This window comes from Oncorhynchus mykiss, chromosome 14, assembly GCF_013265735.2.
Source record: "Oncorhynchus mykiss isolate Arlee chromosome 14, USDA_OmykA_1.1, whole genome shotgun sequence".
Classification (NCBI taxonomy): Eukaryota; Metazoa; Chordata; class Actinopteri; order Salmoniformes; family Salmonidae; genus Oncorhynchus; species Oncorhynchus mykiss.
In genome coordinates, this window is record NC_048578.1 from 19066330 (window position 1) to 19081215 (window position 14886).

At 41.5% G+C, this 14886-nt stretch overlaps 1 protein-coding gene across 11 annotated transcripts in view; it reads left to right on the forward strand.

Annotated features, from left to right (window-relative positions):
* Nucleotides 1-14886, forward strand: part of LOC110488945 (prominin-1-A) — a 112831-nt gene that overhangs the window by 69034 nt on the left and 28911 nt on the right. For 6 of the 11 annotated variants that reach the window (XM_036943101.1, XM_036943092.1, XM_036943095.1 and 3 more), the window contains 8 exons: nt 6035-6155; nt 6433-6496; nt 8335-8424; nt 8675-8698; nt 9391-9620; nt 9723-9797; nt 9911-9974; nt 10260-10419. In XM_036943101.1, coding sequence (XP_036798996.1) covers nt 6035-6155; nt 6433-6496; nt 8335-8424; nt 8675-8698; nt 9391-9620; nt 9723-9797; nt 9911-9974; nt 10260-10419 — 828 coding nt within the window. The remainder of the gene's footprint in view (nt 1-6034; nt 6156-6432; nt 6497-8334; nt 8425-8674; nt 8699-9390; nt 9621-9722; nt 9798-9910; nt 9975-10259; nt 10420-14886) is intronic. The other 5 variants (XM_036943094.1, XM_036943096.1, XM_036943100.1 and 2 more) reach the window with 1 other exon arrangement.

Genomic DNA, 14886 nt, shown 5'->3' on the forward strand with positions numbered 1-14886 from the left:
TGCAGTCAGCATGCCAGTTGCGCGCTCCCTCAAAACTTGAGACATCTGTGGAATTGTGTTTTGTGACAAAACTGGCCTTTTATTGTCCCCAGCACAAGGTGCACCTGTGTAATGATCATGCTGTTTAATCAGCTTTCTGATATACCACTCCTGTTGGATGGATTATTTTGGCAAAGGAGAAATGCTCACTAACAGGGATGTGCACAACATTTGAGAGAAATACGCTTTTTGTGCACATGGAAAATGTGTGGGATCTTTTATTTCAGCTCATGAAACATGGGACCAACACTTTACATGTTGCGTTTATATTTTTGTTCAGTGCACAATGTTCACACACACACACACACACACACACACACACACACACACACACACAAAACACTCACACACAAACACACTATACAGTACACACCTATGAGTGACTCAAAATATCTCAATGTCCTAACACAGACATGAAGCTCACACTCCAAATTTTACAATATGCACTGATTCTTCTCAATAGATCAAACATTCAAAACCCATAGGAAAACAGACTCACATAGAAATGTGTCAGAATGTCTGTTTATTTAACTGTTTGCTATTTATTAGAAAACATTTTGCAATTTCTACAGATGAGATACAGTACAATATTGTTTGTGTAATGCACTTTGATCATGCATCCGCAATGGCACCATATGCTCTACTTTGCACTAGGCTATATAGGGAATAGAATGCCTTTTGGAAGAAGAAAAAGCAAAAGCACCCTGCATAGAGAGAGACTTCCATTATCTTTTCTCAAGTCCTTTACTTATTAGCCCCCCTCTCACTACAGTACCTAGCAACTCTGATTTATTTTAGAAACTAGTGTTAGTATTCAGCAACTCTGATTTATTTTAGAAACTAGTGTTAGTATTCAACAACTCTGACTATTTTAGAAACTATTGTTAGTATTCAGCAACTCTGACTATTTTAGAAACTAGTGTTAGTATTCAACAACTCTGACTATTTTAGAAACTAGTGTTAGTATTCAACAACTCTGACTATTTTAGAAACTAGTGTTAGTATTCAACAACTCTGACTATTTTAGAAACTAGTGTTAGTATTCAACAACTCTGACTATTTTAGAAACTAGTGTTAGTATTCAACAACTCTGACTATTTTAGAAACTAGTGTTAGTATTCAACAACTCTGACTATTTTAGAAACTAGTGTTAGTATTCAACAACTCTGACTATTTTAGAAACTAGTGTTAGTATTCAACAACTCTGACTATTTTAGAAACTACTGTTAGTATTCAACAACTCTGACTATTTTAGAAACTAGTGTTAGTATTCAACAACTCTGACTATTTTAGAAACTAGTGTTAGTATTCAACAACTCTGACTATTTTAGAAACTACTGTTAGTATTCAACAACTCTGACTATTTTAGAAACTACTGTTAGTATTCAACAACTCTGACTATTTTAGAAACGACTGTTAGTATTCAACAACTCTGACTATTTTAGAAACTACTGTTAGTATTCAACAACTCTGACTATTTTAGAAACTAGTGTTAGTATTCAACAACTCTGACTATTTTAGAAACTACTGTTAGTATTCAACAACTCTGACTATTTTAGAAACTAGTGTTAGTATTCAACAACTCTGACTATTTTAGAAACTAGTGTTAGTATTCAGCAACTCTGACTATTTTAGAAACTAGTGTTAGTATTCAACAACTCTGACTATTTTAGAAACGACTGTTAGTATTCAACAACTCTGACTATTTTAGAAACTACTGTTAGTATTCAACAACTCTGACTATTTTAGAAACTAGTGTTAGTATTCAACAACTCTGACTATTTTAGAAACTACTGTTAGTATTCAACAACTCTGACTATTTTAGAAACTAGTGTTAGTATTCAACAACTCTGACTATTTTAGAAACTACTGTTAGTATTCAGCAACTCTGACTATTTTAGAAACTAGTGTTAGTATTCAGCAACTCTGACTATGATATTCGATATATCATATATATATGATATACAAGTTGTGAGCCACAGCATATCACATTCAACCATTTCAGTCGTCATTTTTCATATTAAGTTAGTTAACTTTCCCAGAGAAAGGGGGAACATAAGCAGGCTCTGTTGGTCAGTTAGACTGTATTCAGTTGAAGGCCCTATACGCTATTCCTATGATGCTTGTGGAACACTTGTACTGCCACCTGCTGGTATTCATGCTATATGCTATCATACAAGGCTTCCATTAAAGGGGAACTGCACCCCACTGATTTGGCCTAATTTTTTGGCTTGCTCCTCAAGAAATGCTGGCGGCCATGACAGAAGCCAAACGTGAGTTGGCTTGGGGGTGTGGTGGGCGTTTCTTGGGTGTGTCCTTGCCACCACCAAGACACACCCATCTGCCAGAACCTTGCCTGCAGCGGTTTCCCCAAACTCAATCACAACAAGCAAACCTCCTGCGGGTTGAGTTCAATAAGTACAGGCAGATGTTTGGTGAGATGCCGGAGGAAGCTTTGAATAGGTCAGTAGGCTGCAGAGGAATACGAAAAGAATGCAATTGCTGAATTTATGTAGATATTCTAAACTAAGCATTTTGATATATTTCAAACGTAGTAACAGGTCCATGTACCTTTTTTTACATAACCTTTTACATAATACCATAGAAGCAGTGTTCTGCTAATATAACAATGTTCACCTTCCATTGTCATTCCCAGCTGATACAGATACTGTGCCTATCTGCATTTTGTCTGGTCGTAATGGGGCTACATTGGCAATCATGTCAGAGTGGTCATACCTTCCTGAGTGGTGTCCCGTATACAACAGGAGTTCCCTGATCCTGTTGCAGAATAGACAGGGTTTATCCCTCCACATATTGACTAATACCATTCAATTCAATAATTTAAAAATACAATACAAGTAAAAGTTGTGTCTAGTAAAATGTTAATGCTGAGTGCCAGGTCTCCCTCCATTTAGAGACATCAGTATCAAGCCCGTCTGTCAGTCTGGACTTCGTCACATCATCTTGCAATTCTCTATGTGCTGGCTCCATACATGTTTCTGTGAACACATACACATACACACACAGTCACTGTTCTATTACCAATTGCAGTTAGGATAGATAATATCTCACAAAAAAACAGAGTTTGAACAGGCCAGAACAGGTCAATCCTAACCATTCATGGTCTCCCCATCAAACGACGAGGCTGGCTTCTAGCAAAAGCAACTACAGTCCTCTCCATCTGTAGAAATAGGCAGAGTTGAGGTAGAGTTCATTAGTGACAAATGGAATCAAAAGGGTGTTGCAAATACTGGACATTTCTGCTGTACTGTGTTATTAGTAATCCCCTTCAGTCATAGAGCCTCCTTGTGTGGCAAAAGTTAGGAGATATCTAATCAATGGAAGATGAAATTAAACTGACTGAATTAAAAGTTAAAGGAGAAGGATAGGCTACAACGAACAAGAGTCAACAGGTAGGTTGCTAATAAATATTCTGGATGGAGTTGTTGTTATTTATAAACGTTGGATGAGAATGCACTGGAGCCTCAATTAGCCTAGCTAGCTAATGTTAGCTATCATAGCTAGCGTCTCCTGGTTTGCTGCAGTCAAGACAGGTACTACGTAATCATATTTGATGATAAATAATCTAGCTATGGCAGCTATTAGTCTACTACAGCGCAAGTCCGCTTGGTTAGTTGCTGTCCCTCGTCTCTCCCTCCCTGCTCCCCATGTCACTACTCCCAGTAGGCTACGGCCCCTCCCCCGCCTCCTAGAGTGGCACCTGAACCTCTCTCTCCCTCTTGCACTTTATCAGCTCTGGTTAATAAAGGAAATCTGATGCTTCCCTCACTCAGATCGAACCGGGTATGGATCTGACCAGGTTTATACAGAATGGGTCTAGTCCTCAGGTCCATTTCGGAACAAGTCGATGGTGCTGCAGTGGAGCGGGATGAGAGTGTCCTAATCTTACAAGTACTTAAAATGTTCCACACGCGCGACCGTTCGTGAAGAAGGAGCGACAGTACCTCTTCCCCATCAGGAGGTTGAGAAGTTTGGCATGGGCCCTCAGATTATTGATATTGACCTCTGACATGACCTTTGACTTGAAAGTTCAGTTGAGATTGGTGCACATCGGTTAAGTTAGTGCCCTATTCAGACCCTCTGTTTCTTCCAATTAGTTCCCTCGGACTCAGAACTTCCTGGGCAAAGGTCTGATTCCCATGTCCTCTTACAGTTGAGCCTTGGGACGATGGCACTGTCACTGTCCTCAATGGACCTAATAATCATAACAATACATTTGATTTTAAGAGCCTTTCAAGTCACCCTAGGACACAAAAATGTAAAACACAAGATTAAAAAAACAACACAAGATTGAAAAGAGATTTTTTTTAAATAGACTAACTCTTCCGTTTCTTCCAGGATGATACCTCTGGTTGGAACAGCCTGGGCTACTAGAAGGGCTGGACACCCTGGTCCTCTTACAGGTGACCCATGGTCCTCCCTTTCTCTTGGAGGGTAGAACCATCTGTTCCTCTCTTATGGGAGACTCTAAACACTTCACATACAAACCTCTCTAACCTACAGAATGAAAGAGAATACACACAACCAGACTCACTAAAAGACACCATATGTCTTCACAAATATTGTATGGGATGATATTTTGTTGATAAACTTGGAATTTGATGCTCAACATCACTCGGGGAACTGGCTGGGTGAGTCCTTCTGGTTCTGCCTCCCTGCTTCTCAATCAGGTGACCCATGATGGAACCACCTGAGGGGCAAGGAGGACATAGACAGGCCCTCTGGTGTTCTCAGGGCTGGAGCTTTGAGTGCTCCAGCCCTGGTGCTCGCCCACCATGCTCTTTAGTTCCACAGGGGTCGTAGCCACTGCCTGGTCCTCCTCAACCCTCAGGGCATCAGTCCTGACCATTGGGACTTCACCTCTCTGGACTGTTCTAACTAGTCATCTGAATCCAAGTCAAAGTCAGACTCAAAGCCTGAGTCGTAGCCCAAGTCAGGATCAGACCCTTCCTTGTCAGACTGATAGTTGGAGTCAGACTAGTAGCCATTGTCATACAGATGCATTGAGTGTCTTAATACTACCTGTCTTCTCAGAAGGTTAAGGTGTTTGTGGGGGGAATGTTGATTCTGTTTCTAGAATGTTGTGGGTTTTACAATGTAATTGATGGTTTCTATGGCAAACAAAGATTGGTTTGGCGAACCAGACTTCTGGCTATGTGGCCAAGGAGAGATGGACATTGAAATCCAAACAACACAATGAAACACATACAAATAATACAAATATTGCAAGCAATTAAGGCGATGAGATGACAGGACAAGAAAAAGCAGCACTCACAGTGTTTCTGAAGCTGTGTGGGTCTTGAGTGGAATGCCACAGTCATTGGCTGGCTAAATGGACAAAGTATTATTATTTTACCTTTATTTAACTAGGGTGTTCCAACCAAATAAGAACAAATTCTTATTTTCAATGACGGCCTAGGAACAGTGGGTTAACTGCCTGTTCAGGGGCAGAACAACAGATTTTGTACCTTGTCAGCTCAGGGATTTGAACTTGCAACCTTTTGTTTACTAGTCCAATGCTCTAACCACTAGGCTACCCTGCCACCCAATAATAACTGAACGCCAGTGATTATTTGTGGTATTTGTAAACTGATTAGAGGTCTGTGTAGTATTCACAACTGACAGAAGATGTGAATTGACATGAATTCTCTTTCAATAAAATCATAAGGATGTGTTTACACAGGCAGCCCAATTCTGATATTTTGCCCAATCATTGGCAAAAGAGCTGATCTGATTGTTCCAAAGACCAATTAGTGGAAAAATATCAGAATTGGTCTGCCACAAGCATTTCGCTACACCTGCAATAACATCTGCTAAATATGTGTATGTGACCAATACAATTTGATTTGTATAAATGTAGCCATAAAGCTTCAAATATCTGGATTAGAATATTTAAAACGCTCTTAGCTTAGTGTGTCTATAGCCTATAACTCTTTTAATGTTCTGTGTGGTTGTGTTTGTTGTCTGTCTGCAGGGCTGGTGTACTGTGTGCGTATGCAGCTAACCAGAACCTGAGCTCCCAGCTGGAAGGCATGAAAAGACTGGTTAGCAGCAACCTGAAGGACCTGCAGACCTTTGCCAATGAGACGCCAACGGTACAGCCTTTTTACGGTAGCTTCAATGACAGTTAACTGTAGGTGTGCACACAAGGCTAAGTAGAGAATGTAATAGATGGATAGATTAAACGTCCTTGTGTGTGTGTGTGTGTGTGTGTGTGTGTGTGTGTGTGTGTGTGTGTGTGTGTGTGTGTGTGTTTGTGTGTGTGTGTGTGTGTGTGTGTGCGCGAGAGATAGAGGCTGACAGGGTAACACAATCTCTGACTAAAAAAGAGTCCTGCGTTTCTGTAACTTTATTCTGCTCTTCTTTTCACAGCAAATTGATTACCTAATAGCACAATACGCCACTGCCAAGTACACAGTCATTTCTGACCTAGATAGTAAGTCCATATTGTCTCTGTTCAGTCTATTGTCTGTTGCAGAAAACTATGAATCTATGGCCATATCAGGTCCCCTAGATACAGTGCCTTGCGAAAGTATTCGGCCCCCTTGAACTTTGCGACCTTTTGCCACATTTCAGGCTTCAAACATAAAGATATAAAACTGTATTTTTTTGTGAAGAATCAACAACAAGTGGGACACAATCATGAAGTGGAACGACATTTATTGGATATTTCAAACTTTTTTAACAAATCAAAAACTGAAAAATTGGGCGTGCAAAATTATTCAGCCCCTTTACTTTCAGTGCAGCAAACTCTCTCCAGAAGTTCAGTGAGGATCTCTGAATGATCCAATGTTGACCTAAATGACTAATGATGATAAATACAATCCACCTGTGTGTAATCAAGTCTCCGTATAAATGCACCTGCAATGTGATAGTCTCAGAGGTCCGTTAAAAGCGCAGAGTGCATCATGAAGAACAAGGAACACACCAGGCAGGTCCGAGATACTGTGAAGAAGTTTAAAGCCGGATTTGGATACAAAAAGATTTCCCAAGCTTTAAACATCCCAAGGAGCACTGTGCAAGCGATAATATTGAAATCAGACCACTGCAAATCTACCAAGACCTGGCCGTCCCTCTAAACTTTCAGCTCATACAAGGAGAAGACTGATCAGAGATGCAGCCAAGAGGCCCATGATCACTCTGGATGAACTGCAGAGATCTACAGCTGAGGTGGGAGACTCTGTCCATAGGACAACAATCAGTCGTATATTGCACAAATCTGGCCTTTATGGAAGAGTGGCAAGAAGAAAGCCATTTCTTAAAGATATCCATAAAAAGTGTTGTTTAAAGTTTGCCACAAGCCACCTGGGAGACACACCAAACATGTTGAAGAAGGTGCTCTGGTCAGATGAAACCAAAATTGAACTTTTTGGCAACAATGCAAAACGTTATGTTTGGCGTAAAAGCAACACAGCTGAACACACCATCCCCACTGTCAAACATGGTGGTGGCAGCATCATGGTTTGGGCCTGCTTTTCTTCAGCAGGGACAGGGAAGATGGTTAAAATTGATGGGAAGATGGATGGAGCCAAATACAGAAAACCTGATGGAGTCTGCAAAAGACCTGAGACTGGGACGGAGATTTGTCTTCCAACAAGACAATGATCCAAAACATAAAGCAAAATCTACAATGGAATGGTTCAAAAATAAACATATCCAGGTGTTAGAATGGCCAAGTCAAAGTCCAGACCTGAATCCAATCGAGAATCTGTGGAAAGAACTGAAAACTGCTGTTCACAAATGCTCTCCATCCAACCTCACTGAGCTCGAGCTGTTTTGCAAGGAGGAATGGGAAAACATTTCAGTCTCTCAATGTGCAAAACTGATAGAGACATACCCCAAGCGACTTACAGCTGTAATCGCAGCAAAAGGTGGCGCTACAAAGTATTAACTTAAGGGGGCTGAATAATTTTGCACGCCCAATTTTTCAGTTTTTGATTTGTTAAAAAAGTTTGAAATATCCAATAAATGTCGTTCCACTTCATGATTGTGTTACAGTTTTATATCTTTATGTTTGAAGCCTGAAATGTGGCAAAAGGTCGCAAAGTTCAAGGGGGCCGAATACTTTCGCAAGGCACTGTACATAACAGAGTTGGAGTCAATTTCAGTTCAATTCAATTAATTGAGGAAGTCAACTGAAATTCAAATTTTTCTCTATTGCTTTTCTATGAGAGGAATTTGAATTTGAACATCTGTTTACTTCCTGAATTAACTGAATTTAAATGTAATTGACCCCAACCCTGATACATAATAATGCAATGTCCCCATCCTCAGATGTGGGTCCTCTGCTTGGAGGGAATATTCATGTGGAATTGGGCACAGAGGTGCATCCTGCACTGGACGGGGTGCTCCGTATGGCTGGAGGTAAGTCCAGTCCTTATGATGTCATTTCCTCTTTCAGGCAGATGCTTTAATTGTTTTTACTCTCTTCCACACTGACAATACTGTCCTCAAATTGGACACAAGTTATAAGGATATTTTAAGAATATACTGTATATAGTACAGTAGCATTGTAGTTCTTACAGAAATATCTTGTTAATTAGCTCATAACAAGGTGTACTTTAATGGCTGAAGTAGACATCCTTCTCTTTCCTTTTTACTTGTTGTCATAAAGTCAAAGTTCAGAGGGCCATTAAAGGTAACAGTAAATTAACCTTGACCGGTGACCCCTTGACCTTGAGACTTCACCCTCGTGTCACTCTTGTGATTGGTCCTCTTGTGGTTCTCCTGGCTCTTGAGCCAATTGTATGGAGCCTGGTCCAAGATTTGTTTGTGCCATTGGCGTGACAATGACTATAGGAGATGGCAAGGCAGCAAAAACAGTTCTGGGACCAGGCTAAATCGCTAGACATCCCTGTGTGTGTACAATACAGTACCTGCCTCTATTTGGAACTGTCCAAACCTACCTTGTGTGCCATCTTAATTATGAATCGATATGGATATATTAAGTATATGGCCTCCCAAGTTCCAACCTTGCTCCCACAGTGGATTGAACCTGCAACTATTGTTCACCTGTTCAATTCTAAAAGCTTCCCCCATGTGAATATGTGTGTGTTATTTTGTGTGTAATCAATGCCAGGGTATGGATTTGCATGTGTGTGTATTTGGTTTGTGTGTGCAAACATTGAGTGTTTTTGTGAATCTACCGTGTGCATACATGTGTGTCTTTACTATGTGCACTCTCATACACACTGTAAATGTATGTAGTTCTGTCCTTGCGCTGTGTGGACCCCAGGAAGAGTAGCTGCTTTTTTCACAACAGCTAATGGGGATCCTAATAAAATACCAAATACTCACCACCTGTCCATCCTACCCCGTCCCCATCCCCAGCCATGCGGGAGACCAAGGAGGCCCTGGAGAACGTGAGTGTGTCTCTGGAGGTACTCCAGGAGGCGACAGGGAAGCTCCACTTCAACCTGAGCCTGGTGCGCTCTAGCCTGAACAGAACCCTCAATGATCCGGGTTGCAGCGGCGAGGACTCGGATGCCACCACCACCCAGCTCTGCCGCTCCATCCACAGCTCCCTGGCACAGCTCCACGTCAGCGCCAACTTCACCCGGGTATGCTGTCACACTTCATTAAAGATGATAATAATAGTCATACTGTAATAATTAGATTTATATAGCACAATATAAGTATATGTTGTATGTGATGTGTTGCAGTTACCTGATGTGAACAATCAGCTGGAAAGTGTGAATCAGGTGCTGAAAACGGACCTCAGCGATATCATTCAAAAGGTGAGTCTAGAAATGTTGTATAAACTTGATGTACTGTATAAGTTGTGAGGTTTTCTTTGTTATTTGTGATACTGTATCATCAATGTTGCCTTTGTATTTCCTTCTCCAAACAGGGCTTCTCCTCATTCAATGACACTCCAGGCATGGTGAGTGACCAGATGAGGGACGTAGTCGAGGGTGAGTGGCATCTCTTTAACCTCACTTAATGCTCCCCAAAAAGTTTCAAAAGACACTAAATGAAGGGTTATATAATTTTGAGTGTTCAACTTTGCATTGCCAAGTCAGTCATGTTCAATATGGTATGAATACTCATTGAAGGTAATGTCTTATACACCCAAATAAGATCAATGGCCATATTCCAAATATTGACCTACACCTGAACTGTTGTACCCCAAAATATAACGTTGTATTACTCCATTATTTCACTAATGCCCTTGAATATATCCACTCTCTCCCTCCCAGGAGCCCGGGGCATGTTGGACGTCATCAGCACCAACATCAGCAGCTTCTCCAAGGTGTTCCCTGTACACAGCTCTCTGGCCAACTTCACCAACTTCATCATTCACACACAGTCCAAGATAGAAGACTCTTACCCTGAGATCGATCAGATAGACTTCTACAGGTACAATCAGGAACTGGGGCCCTATTCACAAACTGTGTGTATTAAATGGCACCCTATTCCCTATATAGTGTACTACTTTTGACCAAGGCCCATGATGTGCTCAGGGTTTAGAATAAATAAATGTCTTCACCTGCCTGGTCTGTGGTAGATTGACGTAAATAGTACAATCTGTTAATGAATATCATCTGGAGTTATTTCATCAGCACAGGTCACTGTGACATAATGTAATAAATAATAAAGAGTATATTCAGTCAGTAAGCCTTTAGGTGTACCCTGGACCTGACCCTGCATACATGGCCCCCTGTATTGCCCTCCAGCTGTGATTATTACACAGTACATTTGATTGAGCCCTGAGACAGACCTGCTCTAGTCTCCATCATTATGGCGTTTTAGCCTAATGTAGTGGTTGGTTGTTACTTGTTATAGCACCTTTTATTTTATTTTTTTATTTCACCATTATTTAACCAGGTAGACTAGTTGAGAACAAGTTCTCATTTGCAACTGCGACCTGGCCAAGATAAAGCATAGCAATTCGACACATACAACAACAAAGAGTTACACATGGAATAAACAAAACATACAGTCAATAATACAGTAGAACAAAAGAAAACAAAAAATCTATGTACAGTGAGTGCAAATGAGGTAAGATATGGGAGTTAAGGCAATAAATAGGCCATGATGGCGAAGTAATTACAATAAAGCAATTACACACTGGAATGGTAGATGTGCAGAAGATGAATGCAAGTAGAGATACTGGGGTGCAAAGGAGCAAGATAAATAAATAAATACTGTGTGGGGATGAGATAGGTAGATAGATGGGCTGTTTACAGATGGGCTATGTACAGGTGCAGTGATCTGTGAGCTGCTCTGACAGCTGGTGCTTAAAGCTAGTGAGGGAGATATGAGTCTCCAGCTTCAGAGATTTTTGCAGTTTGTTCCAGTCATTGGCAGCAGAGAACGGTAAGGAAAGATGACTAAAGGAGGAATTGGCTTTGGGGGTGACCAGTGAGATATACCTGCTGGAGCGCGTGCTACCAGTGGGTGCTGCTATGGTGACCAGTGAGCTGAGATAAGGCGGGGCTTTACCTAGCAGAGACTTGTAGATAACCTGTAGCCAGTGGGTTTGGCGACGAGTATGAAGCGAGGGCCAACCAACGAGAGCGTACAGGTCGCAATGGAGGGTAGTGTATGGTGCTTTGGTGACAAAAAGGATGGCACTGTGATAGACTGCATCCAGTTTGTTGAGTAGAGTGTTGGAGGCTATTTTATAGATGACATCACCGAAGTCGAGGATCGGTAGGATGGTCAGTTTTACGAGGGTATGTTTGGCAGCATGTTTGAAGGATGCTTAGTTGCGATATAGGAAGCCAATTCTAGATTTAATTTTGGATTGGAGATGCTTAATGTGAGTCTGGAAGGCGAGTTTACAGTCTAACCAGACACCTAGGTATTTGTAGTTGTCCACGTATTCCGTCCAGAGTAGTGATGCTGGACGGGCGAGCAGGTGCGGGAAGGGATCGGTTGAATAGCATGCATTTAGTTTTACCTGCGTTTAAGAGCAGTTGGAGGCCACGGAAGGAGAGTTGTATGGCATTGAAGCTCATCTGGAGGTTAGTTAACACAGTGTGCAAAGAGGGGCCAGAAGTGTACAGTATACAGTATACCTTATCCTAATGTAGTGGTTGGTTGTTACTTGTCATGGCATCTTACCCTAATGTAGTGTTTGGTTGTTACTTGTCATGGCATCTTATCCTAATGTAGTGTTTGGTTGTTACTTGTCATGGCATCTTATCCTAATGTAGTGTTTGGTTGTTACTTGTTATGGCATCTTATCCTAATGTAGTGGTTGGTTGTTATGGTGTCTTATCCAAATGTAGTGTTGGTTGTTAGTTGTTATGGCATCTTATCCTAATGTAGTGTTTGTTGTTAGTTGTTATGGCATCTTATCCTAATGTAGTGGTTGGTTGTTACTTGTTATGGCGTCTTATCCAAATGTAGTGGTTGGTTGTTACTTGTTATCAAATCCAATTTGATTTGTCCCATACACATGGTTAGCAGATGTTAATGCGAGTGTAGCGAAATGCTTGTGCTTCTAGTTCCGACAATGCCTTAACAACTGGAGGTCGACCGATTATGATTTTTCAATGCCGATACCGATTATTGGAGGCCCAAAAACCCCGATACCGATTAATCGGCCGATTTAAAAAAAAACATATATTTGTGATAATGACAATTACAACAATACTGAATGAACACTTATTTTAACTTAATATAATACATCAATAAAATCAATTTAGCCTCAAGTAAATAATGAAACATGTTCAATTTGGTTTAAATAATGCAAAAACAAAGTGTTGGAGAAGAAAGTAAAAGTGCAATATGTGCTATGTAAGAAAGCTAACATTTCAGTTCCTTGCTCAGAACATGAGAACCTATGAAAGCTGGTGGTTCCTTTTAACATGAGTCTTCAATATTCCCAGGTAAGAAGTTTTAGGTTGTCGTTGTTATAGGAATTATAGGACTATTTCCCTCTATACCATTTGTATTTCATTAACCTTTGACTATTGAATGTTCTTATAGGCACTTTAGTATTGCCAGGTGTAACAGTATAGCTTCCGTCCCTCTCCTCGCTCCTCCCTGGGCTCGAACCAGGAACACATCAACAACAGCCACCATCGAAGCAACGTTACCCATGCAGAGCAAGGGGAACAACTACTAGAAGGCTCAGAGCGAGTGACGTTTGAAACGCTATTAGCGCGCGCTAACTAGTTAGCCATTTCACTTCGGTTACACCAGCCTCATCTCGGGAGTTGATAGGCTTGAAGTCATAAACAGCGCAATCTTGATGCACAACGAAGAGCTGCTGGCAAAACGCACAAAAGTGCTGTTTGAATTAATGTTTACACGCCTGCTTCTGCCTACCACCGCTCAGTCAGATACTTGTATGCTTGTATGCTCATTCAAATTTATATGCAACTCAGGACACGCTAGATAATATCTAGTAATATCATCAACCATGTGTAGTTAACTTGTGATTATGATTGATTGTTTTTTATAAGATAAGTTTAATGCTAGCTAGCAACTTACTTTGGTTTACTGCATTTGCGTAACTCCTTGTGGAGTGCAACGAGAGAGAGGCAGGTCGTGATTGCGTTGGACTAGTTAACTGTAAGGTTGCAAGTTTGGATCCCCTGAGCTGACATGGTGAACATCTGCCATTTTGCCCCTGAACAAGGCAGTTAACCCACCGTTCCAAGGCAGTCATTGAAAATAAGAATGTGTTCTTAACTGACTTGCCTAGTTAAATTATTTTTTTAAATCGGCAAATCGGCACCCAAAAACACCGATTTCCTATTGTTATGAAAACTTGAAATCGGTCCTAATTAATCGGCCATTCCGATTAATCGGTCGACCTCTAGTAATAACCAACGAGTAATCTAACCTAACAATTTCACAACAGCTACCTTATACACACAAGTGTAAAGGGATGAAGAATATGTACATAAAGATATATGGATGAGTGATGGTACAGAACGGCATAGGCAAGATGCAGTAGATGGTATCGAGTACAGTACATACAGTACATATGAGATGAGTCATGTAGGGTATGTAAACATTATATTAAGTGTCATTGTTTAAAGTGGCTAGTGATACATTTTTTACATGTATGGCAGCAGCCACTCAATGTTAGTGGTGGCTGTTTAACAGTCTGATGGCCTTGAGATAGAAGCTGTTTTTCAGTCTCTCGGTCCCTGCTTTGATGCACCTGTACTGACCTCGCCTTCTGAATGATAGTGGGGTGAACAGGCAGTGGCTCGGGTGGTTGTTGTCCTTGATGATCTTTATGGCCTTCCTGTGACATCGTCTGGTGTAGGTGTCCTGGAGGGCAGGTAGTTTGCCCCAGGTGATGCGTTGTGCAGACCTCACTACCCTCTGGAGAGCCTTACGGTTGTGGGTGGAGCAGTTGCCGTACCAGGCGGTGATACAGTCCAACAGGATGCTCTCGATTGTGCATCTGTAATAGTTTGTGAGTGCTTTTGGTGACAAGCCGAATTTCTTCAGCCTCCTAAGGTTGAAGATGCGCTGCTGCGCCTTCTTCACCACGCTGTCTGTGTGAGTGGACCAATTCAGTTTGTCCGTGATGTGTACGCCGAGGAACTTAAAACTTTCTACCCTCTCCACTATTGTCCTGTCGATGTGGATAGGGGGGTGCACCCTCTGCTGTTTCCTGAAGTCCACGATCATCTCCTTCGTTTTGTTGAAGTTAAGTGTGAGGTTATTCTCCTGACACCACACTCCGAGGGCCCTCACCTCCTCCCTGTAGGCCGTCTCGTCGTTTTTGGTAATCAAGCCTACGACTAGTGTTGTCTGCAAACTTGGAGGCGTGCATGGCCACGCAGTCGTGGGTGAACAGGGAGTACATGAGAGGGCTCAGAACGCACCCTTGTGGGGATCAGCGAGGTGGAG